At 56.2% G+C, this 18,761-nt stretch overlaps 1 protein-coding gene across 6 annotated transcripts in view; it reads right to left on the reverse strand.

The window, feature by feature from the left end:
* SLC35E2B (solute carrier family 35 member E2B) overlaps positions 1–14,107 on the reverse strand; it is a 29,532-nt gene extending 15,425 nt beyond the window's left edge. For 4 of the 6 annotated variants that reach the window (XM_032262132.1, XM_032262131.1, XM_032262127.1 and 1 more), the window contains exons 1-5: positions 13,914–14,107; positions 12,174–12,592; positions 1,393–1,855; positions 1,068–1,203; positions 497–624 (exon numbers count right to left, since the gene is read on the reverse strand). In XM_032262132.1, coding sequence (XP_032118023.1) covers positions 497–624; positions 1,068–1,203; positions 1,393–1,714 — 586 coding nt within the window. In that variant the 5' untranslated portion in view covers positions 1,715–1,855; positions 12,174–12,592; positions 13,914–14,107. Of the gene's footprint in view, positions 1–496; positions 625–1,067; positions 1,204–1,392; positions 1,856–6,945; positions 7,489–12,173; positions 12,593–13,913 lie in introns of those variants that run through there. The other 2 variants (XM_032262133.1, XM_032262128.1) reach the window with 2 other exon arrangements.
* Positions 14,108–18,761: the final 4,654 nt, after the last annotated feature.

Raw genomic sequence — 18,761 nt, forward strand, 5'->3', positions numbered from 1 at the left:
GGTCAAGGGCTGGGCCCATGAGAGGCCATGGTGGCGGTGCTGGGGAGGCTGTGGGGTGCTGGCACAGGTGGGCCCACGGACCAGGAGCCACAGCCATCTGTGCGGCACCTGCCGAAGGCGGTCCCCGCCCGTCCTCCTCGGGCCAGTGCCTGGCACCTTCAGTGATCTTGCTTGCCGTGAATCTGCCAGTCCCCCCGTCTCCTCACCCAGTTAGGGTCACAAGGCACAACCCTGCCCTAACCTCCGCATGCCAGCCTAAGAGCACCTTGTGGGCGGCGGCAGGTTCCATGACACCCCCGAGCACGGGACCGGGCGGAGAACGTTTCAGGGGAGAAGTGAAGGCACTGCCAGTGTAGGCACCGCTCCAGGTGGCCTCCTGCACAGGGCCCCACGGCAGACAGCAAAGAAGGGCACTGCAGGTGGATGCCCTGGACAGCAGGGCACAGGTACAGGCGGGCGGTGGGCGCAGGCGGGGGGAGGGCCCAGGAGCCCTCACCTGTGTACTCCCCCAGAATCATCCGAGACATGATCACCGTGAAGATGGGGGCCGAGCTCTTCACTGTTTCGGCAAACGAAACCGCCACATTTTTCAGGCTGACCAAGCCCAAAACCACAGTCGCAAACCTAAAAATATGGAAAAAGCACCATTAGATTAGAGCAAGTCCGTCTACTTACAACCACAGGACAGGCTCTCCGAGGAGCTCGTTCGGCCGGTGGGCACCTGCAGCCCCTGCCCCACCCACCTCATCACCAACGTGGTCCCTGGACCCACCTCTGCCTTGCCTTAGGTCGACCCCCCAGGAAATGGCACTGCGCCTGGTGTGAAGCGACTTCCACCACCCCTTATAAACTGCCCCAGAGACAAGGAGCCCAGTCCTGTGACCAGCCCAGAGAGAAGCTGACAAACACACGTGGCAGTGAGATCACTTATCTGGTGTCTCGACAGCCTGACACTTTTACAAAGTCCGCACTGAAAACTCAGCGGCCCGCAGCATTTCCCATTCTAGGAACTGGAGAGGGATTTTACACTGAAAGAGACACTCAACCACAAACAAGCCATGCTCTACCTCATCAGACCCACAAACAGCATGGTCATGAGGAAGTTGGGTGGGTAAGAAAGCCGAGCCTTGTGCTGATGTAAACAGCAAGGAACGAGGGTCTTCACACACCCGATGACCGTGGTAGACAGCATCTGCACCGCGCCTGCAGGAGGGAGGCGGTCGGAGCTGAGGGGGAATCGGCCCTCCCAGTGCCTGCGCGTTCCCCAACCGCGGGCTCACCTGGGAGAGGTTGGGTCCCATCCCAGCAGGGCTCCCCCACCCCCGCCCCGCCCTCCCAGGTAGCTGTTGGCCACTCCCCCAGCTGCCCCGGCTCCCGCGGGCCACCATGTACCGAGCATGCTGGGTTCGCCTCCCAGCAGAGACAGGATGTACTTGTTGAGGAAGAGTGTGCAGAAGCTGAAGAAGAACCACAGTGTGAGGTAGAGCAGCGCCCGCGAGCTCCACACACCCAGGTCGGACTCGATGACTGTGGTCTCCGTGATGGTGACGGTCAGTACATTCTCATCCGCGCCGCTGTCACTCTTGGCAAAAACAATCTTCTCACTTCGGTGACCAAAAAGAGAGCCCCAGCTGAGAGGCCACCTGCCCTTGGGCTTCTCCTCGGAGCCAGGAACGAGCTCTCCCAGCGCTGGGGTCTTCACTGAGGGCGACATGCTGGAACGACCGCCACAAAGGACGACTCTGCCTCCAAGCCGGGCTGCATGGGCCACCGAGACCGCCCAGGGACTCCGGGCGGCAGGAACAAGGCCACCGGGGCCTCTCCCTGGCAAAGCACAGGAGCAGATGCTACAATGCTAAGAAAAGGAAACACATTACCCGTTTTGAACATTTAATGTCCTTAAAGGACATTTTAACCACCAATTGAAAATCACTTAAAAATGCAATTGTTGGCCGGGCGCGGTGGCTCACGCCTGTAATCCCAGCACTTTGGGAGGCCGAGGCGGGTGGATCACGAGGTCAAGAGATCGAGACCATCCTGGTCAACATGGTGAAACCCTGTCTCTACTAAAAATACAAAAATTAGCCAGGCATGGTGGCACACACGCCTGTGGTCCCAGCTACTCGGCAGGCTTAGGCAGAAGAATCACTTGAACCAAAGGAGGCAGAGGTTGTAGTGAGCTGAGATTTCGCCACTGCACTCCAGCCTGGCGACAGAGCAAGACTTCATCTCAAAAAAAAAAAAAAAATGCAATCGTTCACTGCCCAGAGATTTTTAGCAATGGAGTCCCGTTTTCTCTTCGTACTGGCAGATCCTTGCTCTTGGGAGATGGTCTCCTGGCACACCTGACTGTCTTCCTGGCAGACCTGGGGCTGGAGGCCCTTCAAGCCCTGGCTGGCAGCTGCGCCTTGGCAAGGGGTGTTGTGGCTGCCTCTGCCATGTGCCCCAGGACTAACTCCGTGCTGCTTTCTAGACAGACCCCGTGGCGCAAAACCACACTCGCACCCGCCTCATGCTCAGGTGACTGTGGCTTCTCAAGCAGACACCCTTTCCTTTCCCACAAGCTCCGGCCAGGTCAGAACAGCTGCTTCCTCCTGAGCACCAGAGAGCATCTTCCTTCCAGCTCAGGGTCTGCGCCGGCGCCACCTCCCTCAGGTCTCAACCCAGCGCTCAGGCAGCCCATTTCCTGTTTCTCACCCCTGGGTTTCTCTTCCTACTTTGGGGGGCGGCTGTGCCTCTAAAAGGTCGCCCACTGTGTCTCCCCACCTCGCTCCCAGCATGTGTGGTGCGGGCTGTACTGCCCGACCCGGGGCCCCTCCTCCCCTCGCTTCTTTCCCCCAAGGAAGCTGGGGTTCCCACCTCACCCACCATCTCCTTCTACATTTACGTACTTGCGTGCATGCTACACCAGATATATTCTGTTTATGCTGAGGGACGCACGACGCCCCCTCCCTGGCCGAGACCTCTCCTAGGCGCTCAAGCCAGCCTTTCTGCCAGCTCCCGACTCCCCTACCCAGCAGTGCTCTGAGGTGCTTGAATCTTGGCCTCCCCACATCTGGGACCTGGTGCTCCCCAGTGGTAACAATGCCAGGGCCCCTGTGGCCGTCCCCTCCCCTCCCCCTACTCTGTGTGTCTGCGTACCCAGGGCTCCCTGTCTGCCAATCACACCACCCGCTCAGTGCCACCCGGACGCTCCCAAGACACAAACGTGTGCCCTGACCCCTGGGTGCACCAGGATAGCTGCCTCCAGGGCACCACAGACATCTGTGAGGGTGAGGCTGGCCCGCCTACCAGTTCCCATAGTCCCAGAGTAACACAGGGCTCCTCCACTCCTCTGGCCACTGATGGTACCAGGTCTCCACAAAGACACCATTTTCTTTCTCCTTTTCAGCAGCACACGCCCACTGCTTAGCGTGGGGTGACAAGGAGCTGGGAGCAAAGCCTCCGTGGGCTGCAGCCTCCCTGGAGCTGTCTAGGACAGGCCAGGCCCTGAGCCAGGGAGGTAGGAGACTTTGTGCCCATTTCCCGAGGGGCCCTGGCTGGGGGTGGAGCAGCCACCTGGCTTAGGTGAAAATCCAAGAACAAAGGGCGCTGCAGGGCGGCAGAACAAAAGGCCGGAACACCCGCCCTGCAGGAGCCGATCCCTGTGGAGCCCAGGGTGCAGGCCTTGATCTCACACCCACCCCACTAGACCCGCTCGCCCTCTCCCTCCCAGCTTGAAGGCTGCCGCTGCACCAGGACCTCCCTGGCTGGGGACGCTGCCATAGCACCTGCTACATAGACTCTGCAGCCACCAGTGAGTTTCTCAAAGCAAATTCACTCATGTGGCAAGGAGCTGACGCTCAAGAAACCGCCCCCAGGATCGGTGATCAGCAACCAGCAGCACGCGGGCTTGGGCGTGGGCAGACGAGGCCAGTCATGTCCCACCGATGTGGAGGTGGACCTTGAGTTCAAGCACAAGCGTCTCCCAGCTCACACATGGCTGGCCAAGCACCGCTCTCTGCCAGAACAGTCTGTCTACTTAGTTTCCATCTGAGAAACTCACAGCATTCCAGGCAAAACTGCCCCCAAAGTGAGGGCCCCAGTCCCCTTCTCTGCCAACGCTGTGCTCCCACCAAGAAGCCCATGGGCCTCACACAAGCAGCCCAGTTCCCACCCTAACATTCGTTCACAATCAGTGGAGAGACAAAAATACAGAAATCGCACTTCATCAATGCTGCTGTTCTCCCGTGCATCAAGAACTTAAGGGTCTGGCCAGGCGCAGTGGCTCACGCCTGTAATCCCAGCACTTTGGGAGGCCAAGGCAAGAGGATCACCTGAGGTCAGGAGTTTGAGACCAAACTTACTAACACAGAGAAGCCCTGTCTCTACGAAAAATACAAAATTAGCCAGGCATGGTGGTGCATGCCTATAATCCCAGCTACTTGGGAGGCTGAGGCAGGAGAATCACTTGAACCTGGGGGCGGAGGTTACAGTCAACCGAGAAAACACCACTGCACTCCAGCCTGGACAACAGCAGCAAAACTCTGTCTCAAAAAAAAAAAAAAGAAACAAAAATTTAAAAAGTAGCTGGGCATGGTGGTGCATGTCTGTAGTCCTAATTACTTAGGAGGCTGGCATGGAGGACCGCTTGAGCAACGGAGGCCAAGGCTGCAGTGAGCCCTGTTTGTGCCACTGAACTCCAGCCTGGGGAACAGAGCAAGACCTTGCCTACAAACATTTTTAAAAAGTATAAAAAAAAAAAAAAAGGCCTAAACAGGAAGCCGACTGCAAACAAAGGCCCCTCCGTGCTGCTACACCGGGATGCAGGTTCTCTGCTGGATCACTGCCCAGCACCCTGCAGGACAGATGGACCCATTCTGCCAAGAAGCACGTGGGTTGGGCTACTGGGAGCACCCTCGTCCGCGTCTACGTGCAGGAGTGGAACTGCCCAGTCCTGGGACGTGGGCGCTTAGCCCCGGCCGTCACACCGACCCGTGCCCCCAAGGCCCTGCCTCAACTGGACTCGGTCTGGGTGACTGTCCGGTCCCTCCATTCCCTCCCTTCCCGCAGACTTTACTACCATGGACCGTCCTTGCCCGCAGCATCCTTGACCCCACAGCTCCAGGGCCACGGGAGGAGGCAACACCTCCTCTTCCTCCCACAAAAGCACCTGCGTCTGCATTGATGGCTGTGGTTCCTGATGCTAGCTGCTTATTCTTTTCTTTGTTGAGAAGGAGTCTCACTCTTATTGCCCAGGCTGGAGTGCAGCGACGCGATCTCAGCTGACTGTAACCTCTGCCTCCCGGGTTCAAGCGATTCTCCTGCCTCAGCCTTCTGAGTAGCTGGGATTATGGGCACCCGCCACCATGCCTGGCTAATTTTTGTACTGTTAATAGAGGCAGGGTTTCGCCATGTTGGCCAGGCTGGTCTCGAACTCCTGACCTTGTGATCCGCCCTCCTCGGCCTCTCACAGTGCTGGGATTACAGGCATGTGCCACTGTGCCTGACTGGGTGTGACCTTTCAAAGGTCATGCAGGTGACAGGGAGCAACAAAATACAAGAAAATTAATAAAGCATGTCACTGAAGCTGACCTGGTCACAGAGGGCCAAGTCTCTTCACAGCTTCTCACAACCGTCGTAGAGGTGGGTGTTCAATGCAGCATTTTTTGTTAGTAGCAAAACAAGACAAAACAAATACCGAAAGAATTACAACCTAAGTGCCTGTCAACAAGAGAAACAAATATAATTTATTCACGGAGCGGAAGCTACGATGGAAACGAAGGGGCTCAGCCCCAGGGCCAACAGGGTGGACCCCAGGCCCACCGGGGCAGGGGAAATGCGCTGGCAGGTGCGCGGGGAGCTCGATGTCGCGTGCAGAAAAACAAGTTTGAAGGTGCTTGAGAGTGAAAGGCGGGTAATTCGAGCCCCCGGATCCTCGACTCGGGGATGGGCCCGGGGAAAAGCCACATCACCTTCAGGTGCCAGAACCCAGGTGAGAAGGCCCAGGGTCCTTCCTAAGTTGTTCTGAGAATTCAAGATTTACACGGGATGGGGGAAAATAATTCCACCTAAAGTGCTGTGAATGGCTGGGTGCAGTGGTCACGCCTGTAATCCCAGCACTTCGGGAGGCGGAGGCGGGTGGGTTATGAGGTCAAGAGATCGTGACCATCCTGGCCAACATGGTGACACTCTGTCTCTACTACAAACACAAAAATTAGCTGAGTGTGGTGGTGGGCGCCTGTAGTCCCAGCTACTTGAGAGGCTGAGGCAGCAGAATCGCTTGAACCCAGGAGGCAGAGGTTGCAGTGAGCCGAAATCACTCCACTGCACTCCAGCCTGGTGACAGAGTGGGACTCTCGTCTCAAAAAAAAGAAAAAATTTATATTTGGGCAGGGCCCATGGCCCACACCTAGAATCCCACCACTTTGGGAGGCTGAGGATGGAGAACTGCTTGTTGTCCATTCACATTCGGAGCAGGCCCAGGAGACCCATGGGCAGCAGGGTGGGCACTCAGCCGTCGTGAGACGCTTGCCCCAGTGCACCGTCTTTTCAAGGCCACTGATGTCTCCACAGACAGCCCCCCGCCCGTCCTTTGGCACTTAACGTGCCTTGTCCACCTGCATGTGCTGACACTCACATCACCGACACTTGGGCGAAGCCACCTAACGCAGTCTGGCTATAAGCAAAACAGCTTGTGGAATTCACAGACAACCCCACTGAAAGTGAGAGAGAGGACGGCTGTGAGCTCAGGGCTCAGGGAGAGAGAGAGAGGACGGCTGTGAGCTCAGGGCTCACGGACAGCGAGGGCGGCTGTGAGCTCGGGGCAGCGTTTCTGCTGAACACATTCGGCTTTCCTACCATGATAAAGTCAGAAAATCACAACTCATCCACAGTAAATGGGAACCAGCCGCACCCAAGTGGGCCTTGAAAATCACTAACAGGACAGGAGAAGCAAAACCTCACCAGGGCCTCCTGCCTCACGGAGGGCGGGCAGGCGGCTCCACTGAAGCTCCAACTCAATCCAACCGGACCCTGGACGCTGCAGCTGTGAGGGGTTTCGGTGCTCGTGAGACGTAGGGAGGCTCTAGGACCACCCTCCCAACAGGAAGAGAGGGGAGCTGGAGGTGGGGCTGGGCCACCCAGCCTGGAGTGGCCAGGCAGATCCAGGGGCCTGCAGGGGACCCAGCTGTGGGCAGACAGAGAAACAAGTCCTCTCTGGGCAGAAACTTCCACAAGTCAGGCCTGAGAACGTTTACAAATGAAGATCAATAATGAAGACAGAAGATCAAAGGTCACCAGTCTGACTGGTGGCAGTGGGGGAGGAGCAGTGACCTGGAAGCTCCCAGGAGGCCGCCAGCCCTGGGCAGAGGCTCTCAGGCAGAAGCAACACATCCAGTAGACAGAAAAGTCACCCAACCAGCAGGAATAGACCCGCAGGGGTGGACAAAACCAGACAGGAACAGCCCCTGCGGCATGAACGAAACCAAACAGATATCCAGAGAGGAAACAGGACCTGCCATGAAAGTCCAGGATGGCCATGTGTCCTCCCCAGTGACTTCCCCGCAAGATGTCGGCCGATTACGAAGCGGGAAGGCGTAACTTCACTGTGGAGACGCTGGCAGACGCTGCCTTCACCAGGGGCCAAAGTCACCAGACAGGAGACACAGCAACTTCCCGCTCTCCCTGGCCTACTGCTGGGGAAGCTCCATCACCACTGGGCCTTTCTTGCCCCAAATGTGTAACTGCACATCGAATCGTGAGCAGACGCCAGGCAAATCCAAAAGGATGCAGACCACGAAAGCCAGGACTAGAGCCCACGGCGCAGGACAGCTGGACGCCACATGGGACCCCGGGCGGCTCACACCACAGAGGGGGTGGGAGCAGATCGGCCCTGAACACGGCCTGTGACTGTCGCCAGGGCCTTATGACGTCAGCGAGTGGAACCGAGGCTCCGTGAGGTCCCAGCATCAGGGAAAGCAGAGAGAAGCGCCTATGGGTGAGCTTCCACAGCTCTTCTGTAAGTCTAAAAAGTTTCTCAAAACAAAAAGTCTGAACATTTTTTGGCCAGGTGTGGTGGTTCATGCTAGTAGTCCCAACACTTTGGGAGGCCGAGGCAGGAGGACTGCTTGAGCCCAGGAGTTTGATACCAGCCTGAGTAACAAGATAGAACCTCATCTATCCAAAAAAAAAAAAAAAGACAAAAATTAGGCCTGGGTGTGGTGGTGTGCCCAGGACCTCTGGTCCAGCTGAGGGGGGAGGACCGCTCAAGTCCGAGAGAATGAGGATGCAGTGAGCCATGACCTCACCACTGCACTCCAGCCTGGGTGACACAGCCAGACCCTGCCTCAGAAAAAAAAAAAACAGGAAGGCTACACCTAAGAATAACGAGACTCTTCAGTGAGGGGGGAGGGGCTCGGCGGGAGTGGAGTGAGGCGGTCGGCTGCAGGTCTGACTTCTTGAACCATGAACGCATGTCACTTGCAACAATTAAATCAACTAGGGTCTCTGAAATGGAACACAAACAGGAATGCATGGACCACACCACAGATCAAATGAACAACACATTCACACTGAGGGGAGCAGCAGAACAAGCCTGGAAAACTCAGGTGCATGGATGCTGGATGTGGGTGCACAGGTGACAGACACAAGCGCTCCAGACACACACGGGGCTCCAGACACACACGGGGCTCCAGACACACGGAGCCCTAGACACAAGGGATCCAGACACACACAGAGCCCCAGACACAAGGGATCCAGACACACACGGAGCTCCAGACACACATGGAGCCCCAGACACACATGGGGCTCCAGACACAAGGGATCCAGACACACATGGAGCCCCAGACACACACGAAGCCCCAGACACACACAGAGCCCCAGACACAAGGGATCCAGACACACATGGAGCCCCAGACACAAGGGATCCAGACACACATGGAGCCCGAGACACACACGGAGCTCCAGACGGCGCCCACAGTGCCCTCACCTTGGTTTCTAAATATCATTCCCCACTAAAGGGGCTGGGTGCAGTGACCCACACCTGTAATCCCAGCACTTTAGGAAGATAAGGCAGGTGGATTACCTGAGTTCAGAAGTTCGAGACTAGCCTGGGCAACATGGCGAAATCCCATCTCTACTAAAAATACAAAAATTACCTGGGTATCGTGGAAGGTACCTGTAATCCCAGCCACTCAGGACAGTGAGACACAAGAATCACTTGAACCCAGGGGGCAGAGGTTGCAGTGAGCTGAGACTGTGCCACTGCACTCCAGCCTGGGCGACAGAGCGAGACTCTGTCTAAAAAATAAAACAAAACAAAAAATGATAACAAATCTCGCCGGGCGCGGTGGCTCAAGCCTGTAATCCCAGCACTTTGGGAGGCCGAGGCGGGTGGATCATGAGGTCAAGAGATCGAGACCATCTTGGTCAACATGGTGAAACCCCGTCTCTACTAAAAATACAAAACATTAGCTGGGCATGGTGGCGCGTGCCTGTAATCCCAGCGACTCAGGAGGCTGAGGCAGGAGAATTGCCTGAACCCCGGAGGCGGAGGTTGCGGTGAGCCGAGATCGCGCCATTGCACTCCAGCCTGGGTAACGAGCGAAACTCCATCTCAAAAAAAAAAAATAATAAAAAAATAAATAATAATAACAAATCTCTTTCTCTACTAAAGTCAACCAGGCTCCTTGGAGAAATGACGATTCTAGGGCTGGGGTGGGAACAATACAGGTGAGCCCGTCGCGTTCGCTGGACCAGCAAGTCTGTGCTCCAGGAATGGACTGGGCGCCGGCCGAGGGCAGGCTCACACACTTGGAAAGGCAGAGTAAGAGACGTGGTAAACGATCCGAACCCCTACAAAAACAAGAGCCCACAAGGCCACACTGAGGAACCAACGGCAAAGGAGGGGAAGCTCTTCCCGGTACAAACCCAATCCGTGATCATCAGAGGAGGGATGGGATTAGAAGCCACCATCTGGCAACCAGCGCAACAATCCTAATAATCACAGTGGACACTATAGCTACCAAGTCAAAGCTTAGAGATAGCAGCTATGGAGTCTCAAGACAGATCCAGTCCTAGGAGGCACGTATCAATTACAGAGGGAAAGCTACGTGTGCACGAAGGGTAAAAGACAAACGCGTCCTGCGAGGAGACGGGGATGCGGGGAGGGAGCGGCAGCATCCTCCCGAGACCTGAGGACTTGTACTTCAGTCTGAGACCTTGGTGCAGGGATGGGCAAATAAACAAATGCAAAATAATAAGGGCCTCGAAGACCAGGTGCGGTGGCTCACGCCTGTAATTCCAGCACTTTGGGAGGCCAAGGTGGGCGGATCATGAGGTCAGGAGTTCAAGACCAGCCTAACATGGAGAAACCCCATCTCTACTAAAGATACAAAATTAGCCAGGCGTGATAGCGAATGTCTGTTATCCTAGCTATTCAGGAGGCTGAGGACGGAGAATCGCTTTAACCCAGGAGGCAGAGGTTGCGGTGAGCTGAGATCACGCCACTGTACTCTATCCTGGGCAATAAGAGTGAAACTCTGTCTCAAAAAAAAGAAGAAAAGAAAAAAGAATAAGGGCCTTGAACCAGGTCTAGCATATATAGGCCGCGCACGGTAGCTCACGCCTGTAATCCCAGCACTTTTTGGGAGGCTAAGGCGGGAGAATCACCCGAGGTCAAAAGTTTAAGACCAGCCTTGCCAACAAGGAGAAACCCTACTAAATACAAAAATCAGCTTCATGTGGTGGGGGGTGCTGGTAGTGCCAGCTACTTGGGAGGCTACAGCAGGAGAATCGCTTCAATTTGGGAGACGGAGGCTTCAATGAGCCGAGACTGCACCACTGCACTCCAGCCTGAGTGACCGGGCAAGACTGCCTCAAAAAAACAAAAACAGGTCTACCACACGCACAGTTCTGACCCACACAGGTGGTACCATGAATTGTTGGGGAAGGAAGCGTATTCAGTCTATGATACCATGCCGGGGAAGAGAGAAACTGGATTTTGATTCCGTATCAGTTGACAACGATAATTAGTAACACTGACACAGCCCTCACTGTGGTGCTGGAGGAAGTCTCAGCACTCTGCAGAGCAGTGAGTCCCCAAAACAGCCCTCTGCGACAGGCGAGGTCACCACCCACGTGAGACATACAAAGTGAAGAGATGGCTTCATAGCAGCATGTCAGGATTTGAACCCAGGCGGCCTGCTCTTACGTGAAACTTAATATGTATAAAACCCTATGATCAGGAAAATATGTAAGAGAATGTCCTCCTGACCCTTTTTAAGGTAGAACAAGAATATCTCCAACCAAACCCCAAAAGCATGACCCATAAAAAATAAAAGTCAGACTGACTAAATTGGCTAAATGAAGAATTTTGTTTCACCAAAGTATACCACAAATGGGCCGGGCGCAGTGGCTCACACCTGTAATCCCAGCACCTTTGGAGGCCAAGGTGGGTGGATCACCTGAGGTCAGGAGTTCAAGACCAGCCTAACCAACATGGAGAAACCTTGTCTCTACTAAAAATATAAAAATTTTATTGGCCGGGTGCAGTGGCTCAAGCCTGTAATCCCAGCACTTTGGGAGGCCGAGGTGGGCAGATCATGAGGTCAAGAGATTGAGACCATCCTGGCCAACATGGTGAAACCCTGTCTCTACTAAAAATACAAAAATTAGCTGGGCTTGGTGGCGTGAGCCTGTAGCCCCAGCTACTCGGGAGGCTGAGGCAGGAGAATTGCTTGAAGCTGGGAGGCAGAGGTTGCAGTGAGCCGAGATTGTGCCACTGCACTCCAGCTTGGCACCTGGTGACAGAGAGAGACTCTGTCTCCAAAAAAAAAGGCCGGGCGCGGTGGCTCACGCCTGTAATCCCAGCACTTTGGGAGGCCGAGGCGGGTGGATCACGAGGTCAAGAGATCGAGACCATCCTGGTCAACATGGTGAAACCCCGTCTCTACCAAAAATACAAAAAATTAGCTGGGCATGGTGGCGTGTGCCTGTAATCCCAGCTACTCAGGAGGCTGAGGCAGGAGAATTGCCTGAACCCAGGAGGCGGAGGTTGCGGTGAGCCGAGATCGCGCCATTGCACTCCAGCCTGGGCAACAAGAGCGAAACTCCATCTCAAAAAAAAAAAACAAAAAAACAGGAGGAAGGTGCATGTTCCTTCCCTGCTACCCTGTAAGTCACTCCACACTTACCAGCTCAAAACAAGTGCTTTTGATCTTGGCTCCTGTGAGAGGAATCTGGGGGAAGCTTAGCCAGGTGCCTCGGGTTTACGGTCCCCCTTGAAGCTGCAGTCATACCACGGACCAGGGCTGTGGCCTCATCTGAAGGCTTGACTGGGGCTGGGCTCCGCCTCTGAGCTCACTCACACAGGCTGGCATGCAAGGTTGAGTTCCGTGCTGGCTGTAGGTGGAAACCCCCCAACCAGTTTCTTGCCAGGTGAGCTTCCCCACAGGATGCCCACAGCCTGGCAGGGGCTTTCATCACAGCAAGCTCGCCAGGGAGTGGGAGAGAGCACCCAGGACAGGTGCCCCAGCCTTTCTCAACCTCATCTCAGACGTGACATCTTTCCCTTCCGCTGTGTGGGTGCAAGTCTCCAGGTGGAGCCCTAGAACTAAAAGGAAAAGAAAACCTCGATTTAACATGGGATAAAGCCACAGCAGCTGCCGGTCCCACCATGGGAATTTCAGCGCTGGGTTATGACCAAGCTCACTTTCCACCCCGTCCAACTGTGCAAACCTCCCCTGCCCAGGCCCCTGTACCAGAGGCTAAGAATCCGAACCCCAGTCAGGAAGTCCAGGTGGGTTCAAACAGCCAGAAGGGCATTTCAGGCAAAATGTGTCCCAAATCTCCAAACCATGCCCAGAGCTCAAACCTCCCCAGGGAGGTCATCCCAAGGAGACTAGCTGGCAGATGCTCAGGCTGTGGGGCAGACGCCACTTCCAAAACCCAGGAGCTGGGGACCACACAAGCGCCTAATGCCAAAGGCGCCAGCGGAGGGATGCCCTGTGCCCCCAGCCAGGTAACCCGCTGCACCCTAATTTCACCAGGAAACATCTGTGATAGAGGTAGCTAAGCCAGCCTGGCCTCCCAGGTCCGCTCATCTTTTTTCCCTCCATTCTGATTTGCTACATTGAAAACACGTGAGGGGAGTAGAAAACCTTCCTATTCCTGTCTCAACAACCCCTTTTCTTTCTCTTCCGAGATGGAGTCTTGCTCTGTCTCCCAGGTTGGAGGGCAGTGGTGCCATCTCCGCCCCCCAGGATCAAGCAATTCTCCTGCCTCAGCCTCCTGAGTAGCTGGGATTACAGGCGTGTGCCACCGCGCCTGGCTAATTTTTGTATTTTTGGTAGAGACGGGGTTTCACCATGTTGGTCAGGCTGGTCTCGAACTCCTGACCTTGTGCTCCGTCTGCCTCGGCCTCCCAAAGTGCTGGGAATACAGGCGTGAGCCACCGCGCCTGGTCGACCCTTGTTAAAACAGTCTCGTTTGGCCCTAAAATGGGATTTGCAGGCTTCCTGGGTTAAGGAGGTTGCACTCCACTAAAAATAAAATAAAATAAAATAAAAATAAATAAAAAGCCACCAAACGGGGACTCGGCTCTCGGGAGTTTTGGTGTCTTTTTTTTCTTTTCTGTGGACGCGCCACGCAGCGCTCGTGGGCTTCGGGGCGTGAGGGTGGCCGTGGACCCACGGACGTGAAAATGCGCAAGCTCGTTTGCGAAACGGCCCCGGCTCCCGGGCAGAAGCGGAGGGGTGCGCATCCAGGGAGACCCCGCGTTTCCGCAGCGTTTTCCGCGCAATCCGCCGGCCACGGGAGAGGACCCCCCAGAAGCGAATCTGGGCCGGGGAACCCCGGGCGCCCGTGCACTCAGTACCAGTACCGGCACGCAGCACCGAGCACCCAGCACGCAGCACCGAGCTCGCAGCACCCACCGACAGCCGGACGCGGTCTCCGCTGCAGGCATAGCGCTCGGCCTCCGCGCCTTCGCCACAAAGAGACGCTGGCGGGCGGGGCCTGAGAGGCGCGCGGTGCAGGCGGCTCGGAGCACAGGCCTAGAGGACCCAGGTGGGCTCCACGGGGCGCCCGCGGGGCCGGAAATGACGCGCAGAACCCGTCACCCGGCTCCTCGCTGCCCCACGGGCGTGGCCGCGGAAAAGCGCCACGGCCCACAACGTCCCCGCGGCTGCGCGTTGGTTCCGCTCGGGCCGTTCCACTGCAGGCAGACGGGGGCACAACAGTGACCCCGCGGCTGCGCGTTGGTTCCGCTCGGGCCGTTCCACTGGAGGTAAATGAGGGGACAACACGGCGAGATTTTTTCCCCTTGGCGGCCCGATGGTTCCGCCCGGGCCGTTGCACCGCAAGAGACGCGGAACACGGCGCGCTGAGATCCTCCCCACCCCGCGGCCGCCCGTTGGTTCCGCCCGGGCCTTTCCACTGCAGACGGACGGGGGGGGCGCATGACGCGCTCAGCGCACCCCCGCGGCCCGTCCGTTGGTTCCGCCCGGGCTGTTCCACCGCTGGCACGTCAGGGCGGGATCGGACAGTCTGTGGAGACAGCGGCCTCGGAGGGCTTGCCGCCCAGGTCTGGGTTCAAGGAATAGGAACTCCATCGGGTAGGCTTAACTTGGAAGACTCAAATGCGTCTCACGGCGGAAGGGGCCACGCTCCGCGCGGCCTGAGGGGAAGCGTCGGGAGCAAGCTGGCCTCGGAGTTGCAGGGGGCGGGGCCGCCGCGCCGCCGAGGACCCGCCCCAGGGCGCTGATTGGCTTGTGGCGCGCTCCGGGGCGGGGCCTCCGCTGCCAGGCAGGCGCGGGGGCTGTTGGGGGCACGTCCGGCGCAGACACGCCTGCGGCCCCGAGGAGCCGCGCGGTGGACCTTTCTCGACGGTTTTCGTCGCCTTACCTTCCCGCTTACTTTTCAGGAACGAACTTTCGGCTGAAGGGCTCTTTAGAGATTACTTTTGACGGGGTGCAGTGGCTCGCACCCGTAATCCCAGCACTCTGGGAGGCCGAGGCGGGCGGATCGCCCGAGGTCAGGAGTTCGGGACCAGCCTGGCCAACATGGCGAAACCCCGTCTCTACTAAAAATACGAAAATTAGCCGGGCGTGATGTTTTTGAGAGGGGGTCTAGCTCTGTGGCCCGGGTTGGAGTGCAGGGGCGCGATCTCGGCTCACTACAACCCCTGCCTCTGCAACCTCCACCTCCCGGGTTCGAGCAGTTCTCTCTCTGCCTCAGCCTCTCAAGTAGCTGGGATTACAGGTGCCACCACCCCTGGCTAATGTTTTTGTAGAGACTGCGTTCCACCATGTTGGCCAGGCTGATCTTGAACTTCTGACCTCGTGATTTACCCGCCTCGGCCTCCCAAAGTGCTGGGATTACAGCTGTAAACCACAGTACCCTGCCTCTCAAAATTTTTATAGCAAAGCCTTATATTTCATGAGGGACCATGCGTTTTATTTTGTCTTTGAGATAGGGTTCTCCATGCTTTGCCCAGGCTGGTCTCAAACTCAGGACCCTCTGGCCTCAGCCTCCCGAGTAGCTGGGCCTGCAGGTGGCCGCCACCATGCTGGGCTTGGGCTGTGCATTTTACTGATTTTGGAATGTCTGGGAGGCCGGAGTACCTTCCTCTCTTTCCCTCCCGGAAAGGACCTCCCACCTTGGCTTCCCAAAGCGCTGGGCTTACAGGTGTGAGCCACCATGCCACACCTCTCTTTGCTATTTTTCCTGGGAGGGGTGTATTAATAATTTTAATTTTAAATTTCTTTGATTATGTTCCAGATTGATTATTGATCATTTACTTCTTAGCTAATTATAGTTTTTTTTGAATCATCAGTTTCTACCCTTTGACAGTTTTTTTCTTTTTTTTTTTGGAGACAGAGTCTCACTCTGTTGCCCAGGCTGGAGTGCAGTGGCGCAATCTCGGCTCACTGCAACCTCTGCCTTCTGGGTTCAAGCAATTCTCCTGCCTCAGCCTCCTGAGTAGCTGGGATTACAGGTGCCCGCCGCCATGCCCCGCTATTTTTTTTTTTTTTGTATTTTTTAGTAGAGATGGGGTTTCACCATATTGGCCAGGCTGGTCTCAAACTTCTGACCTTATGATCTGCCCGCCTTGGCCTCCCAAAGTGCTGGGATTACAGGCGTGAGCCACCACGCCTGGCGACAGTTTTTCTGTGTTGTTTGTATGAATGACATGAGCTGTATCTGTATTGAGAACACAGACCTGTTGTATCACTGTAGATGTTTTACTGGCTTGCATGTCCTCTTCTGTTTATGATGCATATTGATGAATTTCTGTTCACATGACATGGAATCAGTTAGGAATCGGGAAGCCCTGGCTGTGAGTGAGACTGATGGGTCCAGGCACGGTTCAAACCCCGTCCCCAAAGCATGTCCCTGGCTCCCTGGGATCCTCCAGGATCTGCTGCTCTTTCGACACAGCCTGGGCAGAGCCCTCCACAGCCTTCCTCGGCCTGTCTGCTGTCTGCTGACCTCAGGAAAGGGTCTTCCCAGGGTGAGGGGCCCTTGGGATTCCTTTCCTCTGCCTTCAGTGCCTAGGTGATCTTCTAGAAGGCGGGAAGGAAAGCAGTCATGGCCAGTTCTGCGCCGCCCCCACGGGGTTCCCCCGGCCCACAGACTCCTCTGTGTCCCCCAGCCAGGCTCAGTCTAGGTCTGGGCTCCCTCTGGGCAGGGAGGGTGACACCTGCCCTCCCAGAGGAGCTGAAGTTCCCTAAGGGATGTCGAGGACAGCAGGGAGGCGTGGACAGAGGCCCCAGAGATGGGTCTGTGTTAGGGTCTGGCGGGTGAGGAGGAAGGGCAGAGGGTCCGCCTGGACACCCAGCCTACAGGCTACTCCGCCACCTGTGGGGGGGGGGAGCAGCAGCCGCTCACGCCTCTGTAATTTGTCCTCATCAGCAGGTGGGGAAACTGAGGCCGGGGAGTTCTGCAGGCCAGGGTCACTCATGGGCAGGTTCCTTCAGCCTGTGGACCTTCCACGCTCAGGCTGGTCATGCTTTCCTGGGCCATCCTGTTTCCCAGAGCACACTGCTGTGTGTCTCCGAGTGTGTGTGTGTCCATGGCATCCATGTGTATTTTTCTGTATGTCTGAGTCTGTGTGGTGTGTGTGTATCTGTGTGTCTCGCTGAGTGTGTGGTGCCTGTGTGTGTGTCTCAGTGGCATCCATGCATATTTGTGTGTGTGTGTGGTGTCTGTGTGTCTCAGTGGTGTCCATGTGTATTTTTCTGTGTGTTTGTGTCTGTGAGTCTGTGTGTCTCTGTGTGTGTCTCTGTGTATGTGAATCTGTGTGTGTGTGTGAATCTGTGTGAGTCTGTGTCTCTGTGTATGTGAATCTGTGTGTGTGTGTGGAATCTGTGTGTTTGTATGTTTGTGTGTGTCTGTGTGAATCTGTGTGAGTGTGTCTTTGTGTATGTGAATCTGTGTTTGTATATGTGTATGTATCTGTGTGTGGAATCTGTGTGTGTGTCTATGTGTGTGTCTGTGTGAATCTGTGTGTGTGTCTCTGTATGTGAATCTGTGTTTGTGTATGTGTGTGTGTCTGTGGAATCTGTGTGTGTGTATGTGTGTGTGTGAATCTGTGTGTGTGAGTCTGTGTGTCTATGTGAATCTGTGTGTTTGTATGTCTGTGTCTCTGTGTCTGTGTATGTGAATCCGTGTGTTTGTATGTCTGTGTCTCTGTGTGTGTGTGTGTGTGAATCTGTGTGTTTATATGTCTGTGTCTCTGTGTGTCTCTGTGTGTGAATCTGTGTGTTTGTATGTCTGTGTCTCTGTGTCTGTGTATGTGAATCCGTGTGTTTGTATGTCTGTGTCTCTGTGTGTGTGTGTGTGAATCTGTGTGTTTATATGTCTGTGTCTCTGTGTGTCTGTGTGTGTGAATCTGTGTGTATGTCTGTGTCTCTGTATGTGTGTGTCTGTGAATCTGTGTGTTTGTATGTCTGTGTCTCTGTATGTGTGTGTCTGTGAATCTGTGTGTTTGTATGTCTGTGTCTCTGTATGTGTGTGTCTCTCTGTGAATCTGTATGTGTATTTGCCCCTCTTTCTGTCTGGCTTCCTGTCCCCTCTGCACAGAGCAGTGGGGTGGGGATCTTGGTCCTGGGGCTTCTCAGCAGGATGTGGGCCTGGGCAGCCGTGGGTGAGGCCTGAGCACAGGCCCACAGGCCTACTGCGTGGGGTAGTCGAGCCAGCTCCTCTGTGGCTCTCGGGTCCCCACCACCCCTCCCTGGGCGCTGCCTGTCCTGGCCACCCCTCCTGTCCACCCTGCTTCCGCAGGAGCCACCTTCCTCTTGCAGGTGCATGCCGTGGTGGTGGGGGCTCCTGAGGAGGCTGTGGCCTCTGTCTGCCCGTCTTGGCTTTTTGGTGTTGCCAGACCCTGCAGGCAGCCCAGGCCACGGCCGAGGTCTTTCTGGGGTGGGATGTGCTGGAAGCAGCTGATCCACAGTGACCGACTAGCTCCTGCCTTCCCCTACGTCCCAGCACCACCAACCTTCCCGGGCACCCTGTACCCGTCCGCCCTGCTCTCCCTGATCCTGCCACCCACCTCCAGCCAGACTTCCAGTTCCAGGGGCCAGGCTGCCTGGGCTCCCAGTGGGACAGGCCTCGCCCAGAGCCCGCAGGTGCCATGGGACTTGGGCTGGGTCTTAGGGCCTGGCTGCCGCCCCTTCGGGCCTGGCCTGAGGAGACCCCATGGCTGAGGGAGGCAGGGTGGGGGTGCCCGGCCCAGCACAGAGGTACCCAGGGTGCAGACAGGGACCCTGATGCCACTGCTT

Source organism: Sapajus apella, unplaced genomic scaffold, assembly GCF_009761245.1.
Source record: "Sapajus apella isolate SASKATOON/1434 unplaced genomic scaffold, GSC_monkey_1.0 scaffold127, whole genome shotgun sequence".
Classification (NCBI taxonomy): domain Eukaryota; kingdom Metazoa; phylum Chordata; class Mammalia; order Primates; family Cebidae; genus Sapajus; species Sapajus apella.